Genomic DNA, 26578 nt, shown 5'->3' on the forward strand with positions numbered 1-26578 from the left:
GAGCACGAGCCCATTTCCTCACTTTTTTGGCTGTAAAATGTGTTCCTTGGTCAGAGGCAATGCTATGTGGAATTCTATGATGGTGGATAAGGCATTCTGTGAGTCCACGGATGGCAATTTTGGCAGAAGCATTATGTGCAGCAAAGGCAAATCTATATCCAGAATACATGTCTATGCCAGGGAGGACAAAGCACAGTCCCTTCCATGATGGAAGTGGTCTTATACAATCAACCTGCCATATAATCAACCTGTCATACGGTCGCAGGTTGATCATCCCAAGAAACGGTGCCATGACAGGGACTCGGTGTTGGCCTCTGCTGCTGGCATACTGGGCATTGAGCAGTGGCTGTGGCCAGATCAGCCTTGGTGAGTCCACGTTGCTGAGCCCATGCAGAACCTCCATGCCTGCCACCATGGTCATTCTGTTCATGAGCCCACTGGCACTGACAGGGGTGGCTGAAGAAGTAGGTTGGCCACTATCCACAGAACGGATCATCTTATCCACTTATTATTAAAGTCCTCTTCCACTGATGCCACCTTTTGGTGAGCATTTACAAGGGAAACAAATATTTTTACATCCTTTGCCCACATGGAGAGGTCTCACCACATACCTCTTCCCCAAATATCTTTGTCACGGATTTTCTAATTATGTTCCTTCCAAGTTTCTGACGTTCCAGCCAGACCATTGGATACAGCTGCACGTCTGGCCATTTCTTCTTCCAGGCAAAATGTACCACCAAGTGCACTGCCCTAAGTTCTGCCCACTGTGATGATTTCCCTTCACCACTGTCCTTCAGGGATGTCCCAGAAAGGGGCTGTAATGCCACAGCTGTCCACTTGAGGGTGGTGCCTGCAGAGCGTGCAGAGCCACCCATAAACCAGGCCCTAGCCTTCTCCTCTTCTGACAGCTGATCATATGTTACATGCCGCAAGGCCATAGGTGCATGCTGGGAAACAGAAGGCAATATAGCGGGTGCAGGAGCCATAGGTATCCGGGCAACTTCCTCATGCTTTTTACTTGTACCCTCTGGAGCTGCTCTGGCTCGATCACAAATATACCACTTCCATTTCATGACAGACTGCTGTTGTGCACGTCCAACCTTATGACCTGGTGGATCAGATAATACCCAGGCCATGAGAGGCAACTCAGGTCACATGGTGATCTGGTGTCCCATGGGGCTGTGGGAAGAGACAGGAAAGGTTCGGAGATGTCACCTGAAAAGAGAAGTGCTGGAACACCTTCGACTGCTCTGTACGGGAGAGTCTGGTCAGAGCTCAGAAGACCACAAGGCTGACAGGAATGTCATGGTTTATGTCTAGATGTTCCCCCAAAGCCTCATGCAGTCATGGGGCAGGCTCCTAGAGTCTGTGATTGATCTATGATCCAATGCTGGGATTATGGGTGTGAGTGCTACACCCGCCCTGAGATGGATAGTTTGCATACAATATGAGGGAGTGAAAGGCTTGCTTGCTGCTCCTCCCTTTTGCTACTGTTGCTTTTGCTGTTTTTTACCACCCTGAACATTGCCCTCTGCCATGTGCCACTCTGCCTTGGAGCCAGCTGAGTATGGACTGAAACCTCCATAAACAGTGAGCTAAATAAACCTTTCCTTCCTTCATTTTGGGCCTCAGGTATTTTGTCTCAGCAATGAGAGAAAACTAACTAAGACAGGCATAATGTCAAAATATCACACACAAGTAAAAGACCTATTCAAACTGTAAACAGACCAATGGATTTTAATGTAATGAGTGAGAAAAAGGTAGTAAAAGCATAAATTCCAATCCATAATTTGAAGGTAGTTAACACTTCTAAACATTTTCATTGAAGAAGACAACTAAAACTTCTTTAAGAGAGTTTCTGATTTGTTAGCAGAAAGCTTTTCTCTTGAAAGGACACACGGGATCTCAATGTAGAAGATGATTAATACAGCATTCTGTGTCATTTCAAAGATCCCCAGATGATTTGGGAGCTGCCCTGGAGGCTCAATGCTGCTAATCACTCCCAAAGGTAACATCCCTAGAAGCATTAGCTGAAAGGCAGCTCACTTCATGATGAACAGCTCCAGCTTAGGACATAGGATCTACTTTGGGCTCTGTTACCCTCTAGCCAGCTGACCTTGAACACCAATTTCCTCATCTAAAAGATAGAAAATACAAAGGGAAACTGGAGAATAAGAAGGCACATGCATGAAAATTAAAAAAGACATTGATAGTGAAAGATTTACACAATGCCTAGCAGGATTAGACAATAAAAAAACCTGTTGATATATATATTTAAAATGATGATATATTCAGAGATCAGAAGAACCAAAAAATCTGACAGAGGCAATGGACAATCCAATGTTTTGGATTTTTTCTTTCTCAGAATCCTGGAAAAGACCTCTAACAGGAAACTAGAGTATCTAGCATTTTAAGAGAAAGAGCTGGCCTTAAGGATAGTAACTATGTAGAAGTTTTACAGTCCTTTCAGGCATCTAGCTACAGGTCACCATGAGTCAACACAACAGGCGTATGAGTCATAGTTGATATGGACACGATTAACTTTATGACAGTCATTAATATCCATTAATTTTTCTGTTTTTACTTCATGGTCATCAAGAAATCCATTCATAAGCTGGCTTTTCCCACAAATTTCTTCCTGGGACCAGTGTCAACTATCCTATCCCAAAGCAGCTATATTTTTCACCACAATCTCAGTTCTACAGAAAATTGAACCCGAAGCCCCCAAAGCCTCTACTGTTCACAGTGATTAACTTATTAGTTAACTAATAACTTATTAACTCCTACACATTTAAAATGACACTAAGAAAACATTATCGTTAGGTGGACTGAGGTCAAACTATCCTTGGGAAAATTCAGAAAAATACTACAATTCTTTCCATGAACCAAGTGACAAAGCCTGACTGCAATAATATTCTGACTTACAGGTCTTTAGTGAGTAGACTACTGTAGGCCCTGCATTCAGTGTTAGCCTCACTAAACAATGAGCTGGCCTACCCTGTCGCCTGCTCTACAGGGTAACCACAGTTCATTCAGGCTTATGCCTGTGACAGACCTTTCCACAAAACTTTCAAGGAATTTACATTCCTCTTGTAATAATACTGAAAAGATAACATTCTACTTAATACAGGACCATTTCAACAGTTTCAAAATTATATCTTAGAATAGAAAATGTATTAATCAGAAATATTAAATACTGTATTAAAATACAGTAACAATCTTTCTAAAACCTACATCAAAGGAAAAAAATTTCCCAGGTGTTGTAGATTTTAGAATAGGAGAAAAGGCAAACATTAGAACTAAAATAGCTAAATTAAAACCCAAGAAAACCTCTGAAAAAATGATTCCAACAATAGAAATTTCAGCATAATTTTTCAGTTTCCATTTGAAACTCCTACTGAAATCTTATTTAACTTTCTTTTTTTTTTTTTGAGACAGGGTCTCACTATGTAGTTCTAGCTAGCTTTAAACTCACTGCAGAGCCCAGGCTAGCCTCGAACTCATGGTGATTCTCCTGCCTCTGCCTCTGAGGTGCTGGGATTACAGGCGTGCGCAACCATGCCCAGCATGAAATCTTATTTAACACTTTGAGGAAAAAACCCAACAACTATACATTTTTATAAGAGCACAAGTCTCTTGAGTATTCAAAGAGAAATAACATTTAGGTGGTTGTTATAAAGCTTTGGCCATCTAACACCAAGATGAAAGGGTAGACAAAAGAGACAGAGGGAGAGGTCAATCAACCCAAATCCAAAATTAAATGGCTCTGGAGAGCACAATAAAACTGAGCATGAAAATTCTCCCAGGAAGTACATTCTATGACTGTGAATACTTAGAAAATTTTCTAGGAAATGAGATTTTAAATCAACAGTATGCGTGTGAGAATCGGTAGTGCTAACCAAGGTGTAACTGTAACTTGACTGCACCTTCACAAAGCGATGTTAGAAAAGAACTTCAGTGAAGCAAAGCAGGTTAGAAACAAAGAGGATACTGAGGATGAATGCAGATTATTTATTATTCCAGGTACAGAAAACAGTAACCTCACATGTGATAACAAAACTAGAAGTTTATATGTAGCTTTAGTCTGCATTTTGGTTAACAGCTCAAACGAGAAATGAAAGTGAAAAATACTTACTATAGTAACCATATAATACTGTGTCCTCAATCTGTCTGCTGACATTAGCATTAGCCCAGTCCTGGGATAAAAAGGAAACAATACAAGTATTAATTTTAATATCTACATGCCTAACAATTATAGTTAAGAGTTAATCTGGCTGAATGTTACTTCCAAAGGCTATCATTAACTAAGGCATGGGCTATGTCTTGCGGTGGGCAGATGTGAAAACAGACAAAATTCCATACCTAAAAGCTGAGATTAAGATAACAACATAGTTCTGGGAGAAAACAAAAATAAAAGGCTCCTAATTCAGGCTGAAGATCAAGGATAGCTTCCCCCGAAAATATTTAAATGAGACAAAATATTCTCTGGGGAAAGGAGAAAAGATGGGAAGAGAGAAAGGAAGATACAGGAAGGTTTTTAAAAAGTGCAAAGAGCTAAATACAGATCTGGGAAAGCTAGGAGACAGCAGGAGGAGGAGGAAGGGCCGGAAGGAAGGGCATCAGTGTCTGCAGTACTTGTGAGTCACAGTAAGTGTTTACCCTAAGGGCACTGAAAAGCTGTGCTGCATTTTATGCAGAGACTGACAAATCCGACTTGTACTGTAGAAAGAAGACTTGAGAATATTACACATTCCTGAAAAATATCTAAAAGGCCATCAAAATCTTTTGTACGCACCCCATACAAATGTTCTTTAAGTTACTAAACTTAGAAAATATAATTCAAGTTAATCTTTTCAATAGAAAAAAATCAGTACACTGAGTCAGAAACGAGGTGTAATGGGCAGTTTTGTTTAATATCCTAAATTCTGTGCACATGAAAAATTAAACCTGGAGAGTCTACAGAACTGATCGCTGCTATTAAGTATCATGATTAACTGCTACTAATTTATCAAGAATTATTAAATTAGAATCCAAACCATTTTTTTTTTTTGAGTCAGGGTCTCACTATGTAGTTTAGCCAGGCCTTAAACTCACTGTGTAGCCTGGGCTGGCCTTGAACTCACAGTGATCCTCCTGCCTCAGCCTCCTGAGTGCTGGGATTATAGCCATGTGCCACCACACCCAACTCCAAGCCAAATTTTATGAACATTTAAGAAAGAATATCAGTATCTAATTCTCTTAAAACAATGCGATCTTTCTGTCTACAAATACCTTTAGTAATGAGCACCTACGAGTTTGATGCTGATAAAATAAGAATGCACAAAAGCCAAACTTGTACAAATGTAAAACCTTCACACAGAATGTATAAGAACAGTAATTTTCCACCAGCTAAAAGGAATAACAAAAAAGAAAAAGTCAATTAAAAAAATGTGCTAACAGGTTGGCCACGCCTGTAATCCCAGCACTAGGGAGACTGAGGCAGGAGGATCATTGCAAGTTGGAGACCAGCCTGGGCTACAAAGGGAACTCAAGGCCAGCCTGAACTGCATAGCAAGACCTTGTCTCAAAAAGACAAAAAAAAAAAGTGGTAACACATTCTAACATATAATATTTAAAAATCTAACTAAATGAAAATAAATCTAAATAAATGACAAGTTTCCTGTTCCGCATGAAAAGAATGTCAGTATCAGTTCCTTCCAAATTAATCTATAAAATATATATGGACAATGAGAATCCCAATGTACTGAGCCAGGCATGGAGGAATGTTCCTTTGCTCCCAGCTACTTGGGAGGCTGAGTCAGGAGGACTGCTTGAGCCCAGAAGTTTGGGGCCACCCTGGATAACACAGCAATATCCTATCTCTTGAAAAAAAAAAAAAAATCCTGTTAGACTAACGGTAAAGAATATTGACAGGCTGATTATAGAGGACTTCTGACGAAATAGGCAAATGCTAGGAAAAATATCAACAATAAGGAATTTCCCAACTACCATACTTTACTTAAAAAACATAAAAACCTATTATTGTAGTAACCGTTTACCTACCTAGTTGACATAATGTAAAAGAATAATATCTAGTAGTGAAAAAATATAGAAGAAAATCCATCTCCTACACAGTAAGACCGTATATGGTCTGCACACTTTTTATTGGATCTATCCTAAAAATATTCACACAAGTTGAGAGAAATCAGCACATAGGTATTTTTAAAGTACTCCTGTTCAATGTATGACCTCAGGACTCTTATCAATTTGCCTGGGTACCAGGTAGTCCAAACAGGGTCTCCATCTCCCATGCAGGAGAAGTTGCACTCAACTTCCATTACTCATTGGACCAAGGAGCCCAAAGCTTTCAGATGTTCAGGCAGAATGTCCCAGGATCCGAACAGCCTGTACCTCCATGCTCATCAACGACTGCTGGTTTTTGCTTAGGAGTTCTTTACCCAAAGATACGCAAGGCAGTGTTGTTTAAAATACCTTTTAAAAGAAACTAGAGACAATCTAAACGTCCAGAGGAACGACAGTAACATAGATTGTACATTCGTAACATAAAATATGTAGACATTAGCACAGTGCGATCTAAACTAGGCATGGTGGTGCACACCTGTAATCCTAGCACTCTGTGAAGCTGACGCAGGGGGATCACAAGTTCAAGCCCAGCCAGGGCAATTTAGCAAGACCTGTCTCAAAATAAAAAATAAAAAACAAAATAGGGCTGGGAAGGTAGTTCAGTGCAAGGGTCCTGGCTTAAATCTCCAGTACTGGCTATAAAGGAAGATATACAAAAACTAACATGGATAGAAATCCATGAAGAACTTTCACACAGGGCAACAGAACAGGTTGCAACCAGTAGTTTTAACACTCCCAACCTGTGTCAAAAAAAAAAATTGTAGCTGGGGATATAGCTCAGTGGTACAAACGCCCGCCTGGCAAAGTGCAAGGTCCAGAGTCTGATTCCCGGTACCCACACACACACAAAAAACTGTAATGAAAGAAACAGCCAAACACACACAGAAACATGGCAAGTACAAATAATGCTCACCACCTGGAATGATGAGAATTCTACACAATGACTAGAAATTTTTCATTAATAGTTTAAGTATCCAAATGAATAGGTACACAAAATTTCAGAACATAAGAACTGTTCTTCAGTGACTGTTTATGAATCAAAACAAGTTTAAAAATATTTCTGATATAACTGTATCTCTCCCTTTTTACTTGTTATACATTTCCCAAAGTCCTCAGGAGTTTTCAAGAGGAAGGAGGAGAAGGGCGGGAGATATAGCTCAGGGGCACAAATGCCTGCCTGGCAAGCGCGAAGTCCTGGGTTCAATTGTTGTTATCAAAAACAACAAAAAAAAACCACATACAAGAGGAAGAAGGAGGCAGTAATGGCCTCACTGAGAACCTTTTAAAAGTTCACCTTTAAAGTTAGACAAGAGCTTCATCTCAGGGGAAAAAAATTAAAAGTAGAAAATCTAAAGGTAACTTAAAGCCAAATAATCATTCAAATTCAACACCTGGAACTCTACAAGGTTCTTTTGTCTAACTAGTTCTCGAGGCAATGGAGCATAAAACTGTTATTATTTTAAAGCTACGAATATGTGTAAAATTCATTCAAGCACTACTAGCGTATTTTTATACACTGTCTCACCTCCAAAGTAGTTCATGAACTGTCCGGTGAGCTTCTTAATGAAACTTCCCTCCTTCTACATTTGAAACTGCGCTGTTTTGACGTGTTTTATAAACTACTGCTTTCCAAGTACAAACTAAAAAGAACTTCACACCCTTGACACGCAAAGGAATATGAGACAATCAAAAATACTAGATACTTACTAAAGAATATTTCAGACAAGAGCAAAAGGGTATTTCTGCCACAGAACAAGGATGCAGTAGTGGGTCACGTGTAGATTCTCTTTCCTAGTCTTCAAGGTGGCTTTGTGGAAACTCAGGCTAACCTAAATTCCAACACGACTTCATCCCCTACCACTCCCCAGGGACCCCACTGCCCACATTAACCCACGCCAACTTGACTGTCCTACTGCCAGGCTAAAACCACTCTTCCTGGTCACCACTGGCCACAGCCAGCAGCCACTTCTCCACATGCTCAATTCACTTCTTAATATGATTTGAAAAAGCTAACGTTCTCTTCTAAAACACACTCCTCTCCCTCATTTTCTCTTCTGTTTTTCTTACCACTCAGGCCACAGGTTCTTCTCTTCGGCTGGCATCTACGTAGTGCTCCAGTTTTGGGTCCAATGTCCAAGTCTTCTCGACTACTCAAGCCCCTTCCCGCAGCTACCAGTCTGTCTGCAGCTCTAAACACCCATATGTCGACTGCCCAATGCTTCTCTCCAGCCCTGAGCTCTTTCTGAGTTTCAGCTCCTATGGGATACCTCCACTTGAAAATATGTAATAGGCACTTTGAAGGAAACTTGTTCGAAGTGCTCTTCTTTTTATATCTCTGCTCCTTCGCTAGGCTTGTTTATTCCTCTAGGCTTTCTGATTTCTCCAAGATATACAAAAACCCAGACATTAGTGCTTAAGTCATTCTTCCTTCATCCTCTCATATCTAATCCATCACTAAATGCAAACAGTCCTACCATCAAAAGTATACATCAATTTTAATCTATTTTCTCCATAGGTACCACTCCAGTCCAACTCACCTTGATTAACCACCTTCCCTGAATTCCCATTTAGATAGGAAAAAATCTAACTCATGAACATCACTCCGGTCATACACAATCTGCCCCCTGCCTTCCCCTGGTTCTCAGCTTGTACCAAAGCAGGGCCCTCAGCTCTACACACACTTCAGCCAAATAAACCAAATCCAACCTGGCCCGAGGGCTTTTGTATTTGCTGCTGCTTCTCCAAAATGCACTTCCACTGGATTTTTCTTCATTGGTTTTTATTCAGCGCTCATCTCAAGAAACCTGAGCAATTTGCCCTTCCTAGGCCCATCTCTGAATTACCCACTGCCTAATGAGATTCGCCTATTAATCCACTACATTTCCTTGTCCAATTTATCACTACGAAATTACCTTGGTATAGTTACTTGTTTATTGTGGGTCTAGCCTTACTGGAAGCTCTGTAGGAAAAGCGCAAGCTTATTCATTTCCACTGTAACCTTTAGCGTCTATCCTGTTCAGGCCATTCCTACTACTTAGTAAGTACTAAGTAAATAAATGTATGTGAGGAATACAAGCTTCTAAGATAGACCCGCCATCACTTGAAAACAGGAAGGAGGCAGTGGAGTTCCAGTGAGATTTGTCATAACAAAGGTCATAAAGAAACGAAGCCTCAGGGAGGAGGCAGTTATGAACAAACACCAAGACACTAAGTGTCTCCATGCCATATCTTAACTTCAGTTTTAAAATTCTTACATATTGTAAAAAAAAAAAAAGAAAAAAGATTCTTTGTTCACATCTGTCAACCTACTACCTAAAGTTACTGGCCAAGTATACAGGACTGTTTCACGGGGCACTTATGCTTTAAGGTTCTCATTTTATCTAAAATGTTCATTATTTCACCACAGGCCAGAAACAAAGAAATTAACTAAACAATGATGCATTTATGGGAAATGCTAACGGCAGTACAATATACCCTGCATAAGAAGGCAGAGGAAGGGGCTGGGGATTTAGCTCAGCGGCAAAAGCGCCTGCTTGGCAAGCGCAAGGTCGTGAGTTCGGTTCCCGGTACCAGAGAAAAACCAAAAAAATAAAATAAAAATAAAAAAAAAAATAAAGAAGGCAGAGGAAGCGAGGAGGGAAGCCACGAACAGGAAGCAATGCTGCCTGACTGCCCACGGAAAGCTATGGCAAGCAACCACTGACAGGTGGAGCTTCCAAAGAACTATATTTTGTAGGCCAATCCATAAGGAATTTAGGGGCTTCGAAAGGGCGGAGGTAGAAATGGAAAAAGACAATGCATGAATTCACTGAGGAATAAAGATACAGAGGGCATAGTACCATACAGAAAATAATGCCGACTTGTACACTGAATACCAACTAATAAGACTGACGTAGATTAAAGCCATGGTGGCATACCTCTACTAGAGCATAAATTTACAATTGTGACAAAGTCTGAGAACGTCATTGTTAAATGCTTGCACTTGTTTTTCACAAAGTACCTGTAGACAATTCAGCCGTAAGTTTCTAGAGAAAAGAGTTAACCAAAAAGTCTTTTCAGTTCTGCTTTTGACAGTAAATAGGGTGGCTTCAAGTGAAAACTGAATTTCATTGATCAAAGAGAAAGGGTACTGGAGGGATGGCTGGCAGGAGAGACACATTCTTTGTGTATATCAAATGTATCTTTGTGTGTATCAATGTATCAAAAAAGTGTCAAAGAGCCTGATGTGGTGGCACATGCCTGTACTCCCAGCACTCAGGAGACTGAGACAGGAGGGTTGCCACGTGTTCGAGGCCAGCCTAGACTCCATCGTGAGTCCAAGGCCAGCCCCAAAATGTCTAAGAGTCAAGAAAAAAACTTATATACTATCTAAAATGAAAAGGTTAAATGCAAACAGAACTACAAACAACAAAGTAAATAAAAGTAGTACACGGAGAACCTACAACTGCGGAATAATTTCCTATAAAACAATTTTTTAAAAGCTGCTTATAGGGCCAGGGATATAGCTCAGCAGCATAGCACCTGCTTGGCAAGCATGAGGTCCTGAGTTCGATTCCCAGTACCTCAATCAATCAATCAATGAATAAAATGCTGTTTATAAAGTAGAAAAATATTATCATGCTGGTGTGGTGCTGTACACCTATACTCCCAGCAATAGGGAGGCTGAGGCAGGAGGATCACTGGCTGTGAGTTCAAGGCCAGCCTTTGCTACATAGTGAGTTCAAAACCAGCCTGAACTACACAGTGAAACTCTGTCTCAAGAAAAAAAGAAGAAAAAAATTAGCATGGACTTTGCTCCCTTCTAAAGTAAGCACAGTATTTACAGATCTGTTTTGTTTGTTTGTTTGTTTGTTTTCTGTTTGGAGCCATTTAGTAAGACAAGCCCCCAAAGCTTTTCATCAGCTGTATTTTTGTTTTGTCAGGATGATGAATTCCTAAAATCTTACACAACAAGTACAACACAATCTCACAAAATAAAAGCAAACACACAACTAGGACTGAGAAAGTGACAACTTAAGCATGGGCATCAAACAATGACTTACTCTAAAAGAAAGTTCATAATTTCATGAAAATATTATTTTGGAAATTTCAATATGAAACATTTCACCACAAAACCTAAACAAATCAAATATTCTAAACTCAAAACTGAAAAAATCTCCTATTTATATAAGTAGACAGGGGATGAATATATCGCTGTATGTCAAAGTAGTTATTATATATATTTTTACAGATTTCAGAGAGGAAAATATCCTAAAAGCTAATAATTATGTGTTATATACCTAGTATTACACCATACTATTTACAATGAAAATACCCAAATATCCTTAAAATGCCAAATCTTTTCCCCAAAAAAGTAGCTACAAACACAGTCACAAGAAGTAAACTTTTTTAAGGAATTTAATTCTAAAACGACACTTTTTGTTTCTCAGAGGAAATAATCTCATCATGTTCAGATCAAACATTAACAACGTGTCCAAAATTATTAAAGGTGTATTATTTCTTACCCAATAATATTCAGAAAATCCACTATGACTAAAACATTGCTTTCCCCTAAAATGTTTCATCTCAAAATACAAAATGCGAATTTAAGTTTAAACTATTAAGAAATACATACTCACCAGAAGACATCCTATTTACTGAGCTACTGGAACGTATCTTATACTTGTTAAGAAGTAAACCGCCCCCCGCCAAAAAAATCATGAAAAAAGCCTGGGAGCCAAATTGCAGAGTTCTGAATTCCAGGACAATGCTTACAATCTAAACCTATCTACTTTAGCTAATACTATTACTTCACAGGGCAGTTTGAGAAAGCAAAGGAAGTTAGTACGTTATACCACTTACAACAGCATTTGATATACAATAAATACGAAAGATGCTAGTTATCATCTCCACAGTGCTATGTTGTTTGGCACATACTGTGTGCTCAGCTCATACTTGCTAAATGGGTGACTGACCTATGGAAAATACAGGACCTACGGAAAATCCAGTTTTCACAACAGTTAGACCATACCTAACTATAGAAACTATTATCAAATTACTCAAGTTAATTGAGTAATTAATTAATTTGGACCAAAGTTAGACAGTTACCAAGGTATAAGGCACTACAGAGATAAACGAAATAATGCTATTTTGTTCATTAAGTACAGTGTGACCAGTAGCTGAGATACAACAGTTCCTGCTTCCTACAAACTTGCACTAACAACAAAGTAACTTGCACAATGAAAAGGAAACTTAGAAACCTTCCAGTCCCCACTCTTTACCTTTTGAAAATGAGGAAACTACACCCTAGAAAAGTCAAGTGATTTGGCCAAAGTTAAACTACTTAGATAGTTAAGTGCCAAGACTAGAACTCAGGTCTTATAATTCCCAGGCTATTGGTCTTCTGACTATGTTGTATTGATTCAAAGTACTCAATATGAGAAAGAAATGAAGGCTCGGATCTGCCACTAACAAAGGTTCTTCTAAATTATTTATATACTGCATTAATGCAAATCAAAGCACGTAAGCTTCATGGGAGTTATGAAATGCACAAAACCTATTATGAGTACTTAAAATATTTTCAGATTGCTAAATGAGTTGTCAAGGTTAATAGTCTGCTTCTAGTCTATCACGTTACATTCTCAGCCTATGTAGCATTTTCATTTCCTTATTTCCAGACCCAAAACACAAGATACACTTGGGCTGTTAAATTTTTATTTGCTAACAATTGGAAAAGGGAAGAAAATCATAGTATGATAATACTTACCTTAAATGTACCATTCTGATTTTTCATGTAAGAAACCAAAAATATATCCACTGGCAGAAGGGCAGATGTGATAAGTGCAATTGCTAGAGAGAAAATTGCTGTTATGGTGGAGACAACTTCGCTCTCCCTCTGACTTTGGTATTTCCGAACATATATCCAGCAAAATGCCAAAATGGCCTGAAATAAAACAAAAATAAATGGTTGTTACTATCCTACGTATTCTCTAACGCTGATTTGCGTATGTGTTCCAATTGGAAACTTTCAGTCAGGCAAAGGTTTTTTTTTTTTTTTCTTTTACATGTGTAAAGAAAACCCAAAACCCCTCAGAAACTTGCTCAAGATATATAATTTACAAAGCCTGAATGCAGTGTAACCCCACTTAGGTGCAAACACACAAACACACATTATTAACACTGTTCAGTTACAGATATTCCTCACCAAATAGAATGTAATAGTAAGGGTCACACCAAATACAATGACACATTAATGGTTCCACAGTGTCGTAGTTATAACCAGTCATGAATCTTTTTCCCATCACAGATCTCTCCATCTTAAGGGAGCTATGACATGTTTTCTTTCTCCACTTATTGCTGATGCATCATAGAATACAACTTGGGTGGAAATTAACTTTTGCCTGGTTATGACTGATCGGTTCAATACCAATCAGCTGAAGAGTAACTGCCAATAATTAACACACAATTACTATAATTCAAGTTTTAAAGAGCATTAAATAAGAAAAGTCAAAATGAAAATGGGCTTGTGTACACAGCATGGAGCTTTTCGGTGAAAAGAGCACCCCCACACATACTGAAGTTGACATCGCTGATCAACCAGAAATTTTTATTCATCCAGGTCTTTCCAGTGACTAACACAGAGGACAGGACTTGAGCATCAGAAGCTGGTGCAGCGCTCCTGAAACCAGGTGCTTGGCCCTAGCCCCAGACTTTCAGCTTCAGGAGATCTAGCTCAGGGCCTGAAATCTACACTGATCATGGTTTGCCAGATGCTGCTGCTAAGGGTCCAGGCTACACTGACTGTATTTTGAGAAACTTTGCTGCACTCAGTTATAGGAGCTGCAAACAGACAATCAATCAGTGGTTCTCACAATTACCTGGGTAGTTTTTAAATACTTGAGTGCATCCCCTACTCCCCATTAAGTCAACCAATTAGACAGTAAGGGTCCTCCCGGCACCAGTACTTTAAATTCCTGAGGATTCCAGTCTGACCCAAACTTAAGACACATGGTTCAAAATAAGCTTTGTTTTTGTTTGTTTGTTTTTTTGTTTGTTTGGTTTTTCTCTGGTACCAGGAACCGAACTCACGACCTTGCGCTTGCCAGGCAGGCGCTTTTTGCCGCTGAGCTAAATCCCCAGCCCCCAAAATAAGCTTTGAGATTAAAGCCTTGTTATGTCCTTTCACTGTCAAGGTTTACCCATTACAATACTTTTCTGAGCAGAAGGCCTGAATGGAACTAATAAAACCATCTACTTTTACAGTTTCCAAATAGCCCTATAACAATCAAGATATAAGAAGTTTGCCACCCCAGAAAATTACCCTTTATTTCCTCTAACCTCTCTCCCACCCCAGCTTCTGACAACCACTATCAGTTACCAGTCCCTGTGTGTCTTTTCCAGAATGGCATTATGGAATGGCATTATGCATTCACAAGGTGTGATTAAAAAAAACATGGCGTGCACTTAAACTTTTTAACATGTATTGTCTTAAAAGACATACTGCCATTAATCTACCTCAAAAAACTCCTTGCTTTGAACACACTTGTCCCCTGACCTTGGCACTTTCTGAAGCATTTCTGGAAGTCCTCTTTCGTGAGTGTCTTTTAGTGAAGCTCTCTTGGCTGCCTAAAGTCCTGAATCAATTCAAAAACACTTCTCTATCACAGTCACTTTGACCTTGGGGAAGAGCCAGAAGTTTCAGCGCCAGACGCCAAGGAAAAGCTTGATGTAATGTTTTCACGTTTGCCTTTCCACTGGATAGCACTCCACAGCAAGTCACTGTATTTATCGCTGCCTTGCAAAGACACAAGAAGACTTACGGGAAGTGGCAACAAGTGGGATAAGTGTGTTCCTAGCAAGCAGAAATATTCTGAGAATTCATGGCAGTGTTTCCCACGGAAACAGATTTTTTAATGTCAACATCAACTGTACTTTTTGATCTGTACTGTCTTTTTGAATCTGGCTTCTTTCACTTGGAATAAGGCATCTGAAAGCTAAGTTGTTGTGGGTCATTTCTTCACATTATTTCAACTGGTGACAGAAGCAGAAAAACACTGAGAAGGGACTTTGGAACCTATGCGTTGGAGCAAAAACAAAGCCACAACAAAATTTCCCAGGCACAAATTCTGATGTAACAACGGTTTACTAAGATTTTGTTTTGAGAAACACAGTAGTCATAAATGTTGTTCATATTAACATTTTGTGGGTTTGTTCTAAGTTGAATTCATACACATTTTAAACACTCCTCAAATTAGTTTTGAATTCACTGTAGGCTGAGCCTTATCCTTCTAGCCTTAGCAGTACCAGTGTCAGCTAAGTTTTGATTTCAAAAATGAAAGATCTGCACTTTTATAAAGTTCAAAGCCATGTGTATTATCACAAAAAGTGTATCAGCACCAAACATACAAGCTATAAAAAGACACCCATGCAGAACACTTAAGCCAGAGATTTTGACTTTTTGCCCTCAGAATTTCTTTAATTTTAAGAGAGCTCCAAAGAGCTTTTTGTTTATGTAGGTTCTACTTCAGTAGACATTAGTAATTGTATCATAAAATAAAACAAATGTCACCATTTATAAAGTGTGAATAGGAATATTTTGAGAGTAAGTTATATGGATCTAGTACAGTGCTTGGCCATAGTAACTGCTTAACAAACAGTAATAATAACTTAATAAGTGTCATATGAAATAACATTTAGAGTACTGTATAAAAGAAACTAACATATAACTCTGTTAACAAGGAAAGGTTTTTAAACAGTCCCCAAAATCACCTAAGAGATTCTGAACTGGTCTGGGCCTTAGAATTTTAAAAACTTCCTAGGTGGTTTTACATGAGTGTCCATGGTTGAGAATCAGTGAGGCAAAGGACAAAGTGAAAATGAAGTGTTGAATGAACTGATAAGCACATACTTCCTAGGATGATCTTAAACTGCAGAGTCTGATTCGGCGAGGCTGAGGCCCTATAGTTTGCATTCCTAACAAGTTCTCAGGTGACACCCACATTTTGAGGGACAAAGTTAACTTGGTTTATAGAAATGGAGGCTATTTCTCCAGTCACGAAAAATAAAACTGGAAAAGTGGTGTGAGCCAAATTACTGACTTTAGTAGCCAGGTACAGTGGAACAGTTTAGATTAGACATAATGAGTATAGGCAGATTATATGCAAGAGATTACAACCAGATTATAAGCAGACTATAAGCAATAATCTAATTGTTCTTTACTTAGAAGAAACTGAAGTTCATTCTGTTTGCTCAAGATCACAAAAGCAGGAATATGTGCTCCTGATGCTGGAGATGACTAGCACTAGTTCTTAAAGGGCTTGCCCACAAAACTCTTTCAGGAGATTCAAAAATTGAAAATTATAATAACTCTAAGACGTCTTCTGTATTTTTCACCACGTTGATATTTGCACTTGTGGTTTCATCACCATGGTGGGTAAAACTGCTGGTACATTATCATGAATTAAGGCAATGCCACCAAACTCCCCAAGTCATTGCACCTTGAGAAAGAAGGGACAGAGGGAAGACGGGAGGGAGTATAAAAAAAGGGAATAAAGAAACTTAAGAGTGTGGTTGACAAAGCGGTTAAAAACTAATTTTAGTAAAATCTGGCCCATGTATTTCTTAAATACTCTGGAGTAAATAGGAAGCACACATAAAGTCTTCTGCTGCATCCCAAGGTAAGATGGCCATTAGCAGGAATGCTGAAAGCCAAATCCGCCATTTTTTTAGAGCAACACCACCTTACTAGAAAAATACAACTGAAACTAGGGTAATTCCCACGGGGGTAGTTACCAGATTTTATCGAATGAACAACAAAACTATCACTTGAAGAAAAACTAACAATAGGGGCTGGGGATTTAGCTCAGCAGCACAGCGCCTGCCTGGCAAGCGCGACGTCATGAGTTTGAGGTACGGGGGGCGGGCACACGACAATATTTGTCATCAACGACAAAACTCAAGCATTCAAGTGAAAATTAGAAGTTTGGAAATTTTGCACCCAAGTTTTCCAAAGTTTTGTAATAATCTAATAATTTCCAAGTTTTGTAATAATTTAAAAGCTTAGAACTTTTCAAATAAATTTTAAAAGGCTGCAGATACCGCTTAGTGACAAGGCATTGGGTTCAATCCTCAGTGCCACAAAAAATAAATAAATAAAAATAAAACTGGATATGGTGGCACACATCTGTAATCTCAGCACTTGAGAGGTTGAGGAGGGAAGACTGCTGCCAGTTGGAGGCCAGAATGACCTACAAAGTGAGTTCAAGACCAGCTTGAACTACATAGTGAGGCTTTGTCTCAAAACAACTACAACAGAAAATTCAGAGACATTTCTCCATGGTGATTTAATGAATGTAGCATTTGGAATTATGTTGTGTCCAGACTTAAAAGACAAGCATAACTCAGTTAACCAGTACTTTCTAGATGCCTAACACATCATTTTATAAAACCATGAGTAAAAGATCTACTCAAATAACAAATGGACAAATGGATTTCAATGTAACACAATGAAAAGTTCATTCATAAAAGTTTAGATTCCACACTGCAATAAACGTTTAAGACACGTCCACTTGTTAAGCATTCATATAGTAGCAAAGAACATCCATAAGGATCTGAAAAATACTGTTCTACTTTCCAACTCCTTACTGATAGGGCTCTTCGTCATACACTTCAGCTGAAATAACTCATCTCAAAAGGCCAGATGAAAAAGCAGACATAAGAATCCAGCTGTCTTCTAATAAACTGGGAATTAAAGAGATTTGCAGAAATAGCCCTTATTACTAAATTTCTTTCCCACTCCCACATCCAAGTTCCTAACTCCTTAATACCCTTTTCATTCGTTCCTGCTGTAAGTTCACTAACTACTTTTTCCTCTGCATCTATCCAACGTCTCTCTCAAGCTGTAGACTAGGAAAGCAACGGAATTTCCCAATCACACATCAGGATGGCTCTGGAGACCACAGCCAACTTTTAGGGAGCGCGTTCCAGTGCAAAAGCACCTGTGAAAGTGAAGGCAGCAAGAGAATCCCTTCCCTAATTTTTCAATCGTGTCCTCTGTTTTTCTGGTAGACTCTCCTGCAAAACTTTACTAGCAGGAACAGACTACACAGATGTCATACACTATGTGTGACAAACTAAACATCTGATTTCCAGCACTAAAGGTTTTTGTTCTCTGTTTGTTTGTTTGTCGTGTAAGAAGTCAAAACACACTGGAACACGGAGTAACAACAGGACGAAGAGAACCAGGGAAGAGTTCTGACAACGTGGACGGGTAGAAATAAGAAACGAAAACGCATTGTTCACACTGCGGGTGGGGAAACAAGGACCAGGCCACTCTGGGCCATGACCATCCACGTTCTGTTCACTGACTAGAACCGAGCTCAGCGGAAAGAGGGCGCCCGACGTACTGTACCCCCGACGCCGCCTTCCACCTGTTCCACAGCTTGCAGAACTGGGAGGGAAAGCGATGCCGCGTCGAAGGAGCCGCTCTGGTCCGGGCAGACTCAGCCTGCGCGCAGAAGGGGGGATCCCCTCACCCCAACCCACTCGGAGGGGCCGTCTGCCACATCGGACAGGTCGAGGCGGCCACCCCGCCGCGAGGTGGAGTTTTAAGAGATCAAAAGCCTCCACGCCCCGGGCCCCGGAGGGTCTCTGGGCCCCCGGGATCGCGGCGATCCCCCGGGGAAAGCTGCGCGCCGCCGTCCCAGCCCCAGCCCCAGCCGAGGGGCCGTCCCCCTGGCGCGGGGGCGCGAGGGTCCCCGGCCGGAGAGGCCCCGCCTGCGTCCCCCGGGCCGACCCCGGGGCCACTGCAAGCGCCTCCCCTACCAGCAGGAGGAGGCCGAATATGCACCAGCCGATCACCAGCTCGGCCGAAGCCGCGCCCGCGGTCGCCGCCGCCATCTTCGCTTCCGGTCGGGCCGGGGCCGAGCCCAGGAGGAGGGGAAAGGGGAGGGAAAGGGGAGGGGAGAGGGCAGAGAGCGGGGCCGCCGAGCCCTCGCACCCTAAAGGTTAAAGGGGCGGAGGGGCGGAGCGAGCGGTTGCCCAGGTGACCCGACCCGCGAGCGTCCCCTGGCGACGAGCCGGGAGGGGCGGGGCAAGCCGGTCGTCGTGACGTCATCACGCTGCGCGCTCTCACGCCGGACGGGCTCTGAGGGCGGGGTCGGCTAAAGGCAGCGCAGTCTTTTGGGGTGTGCTTAATGGACTAGAAAGCTAGCAAGTTTTAGGGGTTGTGGCTCCCCAAGATGAAGTTTGTTCCTAGTGTTCAAGGTAGCAATTAGCAAAACCCTTCACTAGGCTGCAGGAATGGCCAAGTCTACCGACTGCCCTTAGGACTTTCTCCTTTGCTGGCGCTGGTGTCCGGGCCGGGGAGCTGCTTGGCTGGACCCTGCTCAGGACGTGGTGTGGCCTTTCTGTTTAGATCTATGCCTGTGATGGCTTTAAAGACTAATGTGATCATAAGCGCTAGGAATAGTCAGCACTGAAACAACACAAACACTGCCATAGACACCGAGAGAAGCAAAGGGAGGGAGTTCCTGGGGTGGCTTGCCTGGATCCAGTGTTGGTACCTGTCTGCCCACCAGACTGAACAGGCATAGCCTGTGCTGTAGTAGAAACATAACTTTATGACGAATGTCACCTTCTCTACAATTTATCACGTGGTGATGTGATCCCTCACTTGGGACCCACACCTGGCTCGAAGCCTGCAGTAGTTATTCTACTTTTTTTGTTTGTTTGTTTGTTTTTTTCTGGTACCGGGAATCGAACTCACGACCTTGTGCTTGCTAGGCAGGCACTGTGCCGCTGAGCTGAATCCCCGGCCCCAACCTGCAGTAGTTAAAGGATGGGCTAGTCCTCTGTTCTAGGACTAAAGAGAGAAAACGGGAGAACTCAGTGAACCGATACCGTTGTCACCCGACTGGGTCTAAGGAGATTTCTGAAACTGAGATGAGGAATTTAACCAACCCCAAACACAGAATGTTTGAAAGTTCACTGACTCCCATCAAGGAAAAGAATTTTCAGGGCGAAGTGCGGGATGCAGAGAGAGGGGGAGAGGAGAGAGAGGTCAGTACAGTTTGAAGTTGGGAATATTTGTGTTTCAGGTGGAGGAAATCTTTTAAATTTGGCAGTCTCTAGTCAGGTCTTAGTTTAGTGGGTGGGGGAGGATGGCCCATCGGGGGAAAAAAGATACTGAGTTTTTCTGAAGGGCAAGCCTATTTAACTGGTGAAAGGATGGAATATTTGCACTTGTAAATAAAAAGGAAATGGCCAAATCCACTAGTGAAAGGCAATTGCCCAGGCTTTGAGAAGAGACATAGAGAAAAAAAAAATTTAAATTCAGCTTGCATCAAGAAATTGCAGTTTTTAATTCTAAAATTGTGATTTTCCTTGTCTCGTGTGTATTTTTTTTTATTTCTTCTGTCCTACCTCACCATCGTTAACTGTTACCAAGCTCTCTATACCTGAAAATGTTGAACTCGTTTCTCCTATTGTTCTGGGATTTTGAGGTGCTAGAGTCTCCTAGAGGTGGCTTCTAGATTCTTTCAGTCCTGAACAAAGAATTGGTCCAGACAAATGCAAAATGTAGAGAGGTTTTACATGTATTAAACTTATGAAAAGAAAAGAAACATGTTCTGCAGAGCAAGTGCTGGCCAACTACATGTAAGAAAAGAAGAACATCTTACAAACTACAGGGTGGGCCACTAAGAAAGAGTTAACAGTGGCCACCACCTTGAGGGAGGTGCTCCTTTATATCTCCCACTCCTCAGGCTGACCTCAGGTCTAGGCCATCCTATCAAAAACCTGCCTAATTCTTGCAAGAATTGAAGATAGCACTCTGATTGGTTCCAGGTATAGGGCTTTGGGGACTGTTCTGCGCATGTGTCCTGAAACTATGATTGACAGGTCACAGCCTCTTCTCCAGCAGGTGTGCCACATCCTAATATCCTAACAACCCATAGGCTAGTTCATCCCATTCTCTCCACATGAGTTAAATCTCATTTGTTAAAAATGACCACACGGAAACTTGTACAAACAACTCTGGGAGCACAGCCCAGTGTCAGTATAACCCATTATCCTAATTCTGCTATCAAAGAAATTAGCCCTTCTTGGATATCCACAAAGGAGTCAGACCCTACAATCAGCTGTGGTTCTTTCAAGCCTATGTCGAGCACTAGCCTTCTGTGTCTCTCAGTTACAGAAGCTGTTACTAGACTGGGTGTGAGGAAGTCTCAAAAGCTGAAGTAATGAGAGTAACCCACCCTTCTTGTAGAATAAGTTTGCAGGCTTGCTGACGCTCATCGTGAAGAAATAATTTTTAGGACTAAGAGGCACAAGAAGGGTTTTAGGCAGGAATTAAAAGGTATACACTTGAAGAACTGGAGTGCAGGCCTGAGACAGCGAAAGAACGGGAGGGGGTGCAATTGTTTCCTGCAACAGGGACCATTTGTGTGTCTCCTGAGGAGCAGAAACCCCATGAAAAGGTGACCCACTCTCCAAAAGGGTAGTAGGCCATTTTACAGATATGGGCCCAGTTTGTTGGTTTTTTTAGTAGATAATTTAAACACTTTGAATCTGTTTCGTTATCTTAGGATCAGATTCCTGCTGTTTACTTTCTCAAGTAAGCAAACTTATGCACTTCCAGTATCCCTGAGGAATTTTGATTGTGATGAGTCTGGAAGGAATGGAACCTAAATTTAATCAGGGGAATGTTGATATGGATCACCTTGGTAACTTCAATGGAGGCTCAGAAGTTGCAGTGTTCTTAAAAGTGCAATTTTTAGTTATGATGTTACATTTTTTTAACCTTTTATTTTTTCTGTCCTACCTCAGACCCATATTTCAAATGACTCAGGTTATTCCCTTGGGGCCTTTGTTGTTCAAAAAATACCTGAGGTAAGTATTTTATAGAAAAATAAAAAGGTCTTATCTTGGCTTACAGTTCCCAAGGGTTCAGTCTGTGGACTGTTGGCCGTGTCCATTTGGCCTGTGGCAGCACGGTGTGCTGTGATGGGACTGACTGTTGGACGACTGTCCAGCTTGTGGAGGAAAATGCGCCCCCCCACCCAGCCAGTCTACTTCAGTTTCTGTTAGTTGCCCAGGTAACCTCCAGTTTATTTTAATTCTTGTTCCAATTCCTGTTATTTCTGTTTCCCAGAAACAGCTGGTCACTGTGATGCACATTGTAAGAAACAATCCCCAGTTGACAAGCATTCTGCCTTTGTACTTCCGCTCTGCTACCTCATCAAAACCTCCCCTCCTTAGCCTTCTGTGCCTAGTATTTTGAGAATGAATCCCTATCAAGGATGACATAAATAGATCTGCCTCCAAATCCTGGGTGATGTTTTGGTGTTTCTGTTTGACACTGCAAGCTCAGAGTCACAGAGAAGAAGAGACTAGAAGATATTCTAGATTCAAACTGTAGCACCTCCTTACTAGGCTAGGTATTAGAGGGAAACACCCCACTTCACCGTCATCCCCAACATGCAAAATTTTGGGGGGTTAGGGATGGGGTGATCAGCCATTTTCTTGTTCAACAAATTTTGTCAGTTTCTTTTCTCCCTGCTAATCCATTTATTGAAAATATATTTGAGCAAGCAGACCAAGAGGTATGGAATAAATCCTTATAGTCCTTTTTAAATTTTTCACATATAGGAGAAATTCTGGTTAGAAAGAAAACAAAAAACTTCAGACCAATTGTTATAAATCACAGTAACAATCTTTCCAATTGTTATAAGTCACAAATTTAAACTTCTACTGAATCTGAGCCATTTTTAGTGACTGTTGGGCCCTCCAATGAATTGACTTGTGTAATCCTTTTTGTGCTCTGACCACCTAAGTATTGTAGTAGTATTGGGAAGTTGCTTGGTTTTCATGTTAGAAAGGCCTCATGCCACTATGTTGCTGACAAGAGTGACTAGGTACAAAGAAAGTAGCTGTTTAATAAGAAAATTAGAATATACAGAAGAGAAACTGAGACATTGGGCAGGTGAAGGTATACACATCAATCCTTTCCCTCTTCCTCAGTCTTGTTTGAATTTGGCCAGGGTTCATTCAAATCTTTAATGTCTGTACTGATTGTTTATAATTACAAAGGGAGTACATATTCATTTATAAATATTCTAGAGATGAATAATTTTAGGGCAGAAAAGGCCTTTTTATAAAGGCACTCATCCTCACCTTAAAATACTCCTCTTTAAGAACTTAAAGAGTTCTTTAAGAACACACTCATCCTCACCTTAAAATACTCCTCTTTAAGAACTTCAAGTTTTTTTTTTATAAACACATTCAAATTTATTCAGTGAAAATTCTGAAAACCTGTAGACAGTCATTTCTTGGTCCTGTGGACTTGCCATACTTATCCTAAACCTGCGGGAAGGTTCCAGGATTTCTGTGGACTCTGCTCCTTTTTATATCCAAAGAAGTGGCCATAAAAAGCCAATCAACCCCAAGGGAAGCAATCCTGAAAACTTTCTGTTAAAACTTAGACTCCCTTGGCTGTGTTAAGAGAGCTAGGGGCCTTCAGTGGAAAGAAAGTTTGCAAGAAAGCAAGTATTCTTCCCTTCTGACCCTTCAACTTTTGAATAATGCCTCTACTCTAAAGCCAAGTGAGATAATATAAAGTAAATAGTCACCCATGAAGATGAAAGGCGTGTCCTGAATTGGGGAGTGGTTCTATATCTTGTTGCAAGGGTGGATGCTCACAAAATGAGGAGTATCTGTTCAGAAAGGGTATGGGTTGATTCCTTTCCATATTCTGCTTCTACCAACAGTAGCCCAGTAACCTCAAATGGAAGGCTTTGATGGATGGCTCCTGAGACTCAATGTGTCTACATCTTTATTCCTGAGGAGGACTAATAAGAGAAGAAATAGTCTAGTACAGAAGACTTTTCTGAGAACTCTGTTTTCCTAGACAAGAAACATGTGGATAGTAGAAATTAAGGGAGCAGTCCCAAGTGGAAAAGCAGAACAGGAAGTCATGGCCTACAGAAAGTTTGCTATGATTCAAAACTAGACAAAAAATAAAAATGGAATACAATGAACATACATGTCAAAATTTGCAACAAAATTATTCATGAAACAAGAACTCAAGTTCTCTCACCCCTTCTCCTCCTCCTCCTCCTCCTTCTCCTCCTCCTCCTCCTCCTCCTCCTCCTCCTCCTCCTCCTCCTCCTCCTCCTCCTCCTCCTCCTCCTCCTCCTCCTCCTCCTCCTCCTCCTCCTCCTCCTCCTCCTCCTCCTCCTCATGGCACTAAAGGAGTTCACTTGGGGAACTAAGGGTAGGTTTGAGATCCAGGATCTATGAAAATGGCTTCTCATTCCCTTTATGAAATTCTTCTGGAAAACTAAAGGTAGGATTAGGATGAAACACAGAGACTAAGAGATTAAATTCAAAAATATAATCTTGCCTAAGAATTGGTAATAAGCATGAAAAAAGTATTATGGAAAAACATGAAATCTTATGTCAGTGGAACCCAAAGGAGGTAATGAGAGCAAATCAAAGCATTGTTCTCTTCTCAAAACCAAAAAGTCTAGAAGTAGGGCAAAATTGCAGTGTGAAAAAGAATGAGTGTTTGAGTCAAGAGAGGAGCTCTATTGTGGTAGGGGGAAAACAGGCATATTAGAAAACATCCTTTGTCTAAACTGTTAAGCACAGTACGAATAATTTTTAAACATCAAAATTCAAAAATAGTTTTTATTGTAATTTCTACTCATATTACCAACTGGCTTTGACATTCACTTATATTTAAACTGTATACACATTATTTTTTATACCTTAAAGTACATGAACATTAGATAAGAATTGACAAAATGAAAAATGTTAATGATATTAAATGACATTTTTACATGTCTAAACTATGAATGAATTATTTTTTTCACAGCAAGAAAAATATTAAGAAGAAAATAATATGTATCACAAGTTCATATGGGAGTGCTTATTCCTTTAGGAAAAGAGAAATGCATAAATGATATCCATTTAAAGCATGTAATTGTAGAAATATAGAAATGTGAATGCCACAATTCACATTATGATACACTGTATGCAACCTAATTCTAGGATGACAAATTGGGAAGTTGTTTTTGTGTCCACAAATCAAACATACCCAGGTGTTAACATTTCAGTGGCATTTTCTTCTTAGCATTTTTTCTATTCAGTGACATAAATGAACATTTTTTTATAAAATATACCTTCTACATTTGAGCTTTAAAAAGTATTTTAATTTTGAATAAAAATGTAGATCATACATTTAATTTTTCATGAGTTGGCTCTTGTGCGAAAACCTCTGGCTCCCCACTGGGTTATACGTAGATGAGCAAATGTTCTAGCAGAACCAAAGGGACTCTCAACATATGTGTCAATGACCTTATAAACATAGTTCAAGCCCTTTTGTGAAGAAACTTCTTAGGGTCATGATGACCAATTTAATTTAGTGACAGTGGAAGGACTGGTAGGGAAAGGAGGCAATGTAATATTGGGAAGTAAAAGTGGATGTGTTCGCACTTCCTTACGCCTTTATTAATGTTCACCCTAGACCACTGTTAAATTCTTTTGACAGATGGTTAAGTATAGGGTTCATGGAGCACAACAAAGAACTAAATACTAAATCAACACATTATGGATCAGGACAGACTAAAAGTAGTAGTGCTTAACTTTAAGCTGGCAGAAGGAAATCAAATAGCTAAGGAAAGAATTCATCATTCAGAGAGAGGATTACCTGTGAACAGTAAAAGCACAGACTAAAAGAGAATTGGAATACAAATTTTGAGGCTTTCTAAGGGTTTATTTGGACTTGGACAGTCCAATTTTTCTGTTTCCAAATAAGTGACAAAGTTTTAAAGTTTGACGTATAACAGTCAGCTATTATAAAAAGGCATAAGCATGTTAAAATTCAGGGCTGCAAAATACACGGTTAATTTGGACGCATAACTAAGCAGCTAGCCTGACTCAGTTTTTAGCTAAGTTACGACACATTAAAAATTATCCACAGTGCACTCAATTTTTGTTTGTTTGGTTTTTTTGTTTTTCTTCCAGTACAGGGAATCGAACTAACAACCTTGCACTTACCAGGCAGGCATTGTGCCGCTGAGGTAAATCCCCAGCCCCAGTACACTCAGTTTTAACAAAGGATGTTTTCATTTGTTTAACAGTCAGCTTTTTTACCCTAACACAATAGAATTCCTTCCTGGACTCAAACATTCATGCTTTTTCATAGTATTATTTTTTGTTTGCTTCATTTCTGGGCAGAGTTTCTCAGGTGCTATTTGAATTCAAAGTGTAAACTTTGTTACTCAATTCCCACGTTAATGGTGTATAGGTAATAAAATTTTATAAAGCCAATCAGTCTATCAGAATTTATGGAACTAAAATAGCACATAATCTAGATAGCCGCACATGTAGCACAGTGTGAAGTAATTTAAAATTGACCTTTAGGCTTTCAAAATATTTGACAGACTAAAGATGTTTATTCTTATATTTTTATTCA

General features: G+C 40.3%; 1 protein-coding gene across 1 annotated transcript in view; it reads right to left on the reverse strand.

The window, feature by feature from the left end:
- Lmbrd1 (LMBR1 domain containing 1) overlaps positions 1-19195 on the reverse strand; it is a 104567-nt gene extending 85372 nt beyond the window's left edge. The window contains exons 1-3 of the mRNA XM_005404466.1: positions 18925-19195; positions 12869-13045; positions 4136-4196 (exon numbers count right to left, since the gene is read on the reverse strand). Coding sequence (XP_005404523.1) covers positions 4136-4196; positions 12869-13045; positions 18925-18999 — 313 coding nt within the window. The 5' untranslated portion in view covers positions 19000-19195. The remainder of the gene's footprint in view (positions 1-4135; positions 4197-12868; positions 13046-18924) is intronic.
- Between the last annotated feature and the right edge of the window lie 7383 nt (positions 19196-26578).

The sequence above is a fragment of the Chinchilla lanigera genome, unplaced genomic scaffold (assembly GCF_000276665.1).
Source record: "Chinchilla lanigera isolate Chin_1 unplaced genomic scaffold, ChiLan1.0 scaffold00087, whole genome shotgun sequence".
NCBI lineage: Eukaryota > Metazoa > Chordata > Mammalia > Rodentia > Chinchillidae > Chinchilla > Chinchilla lanigera.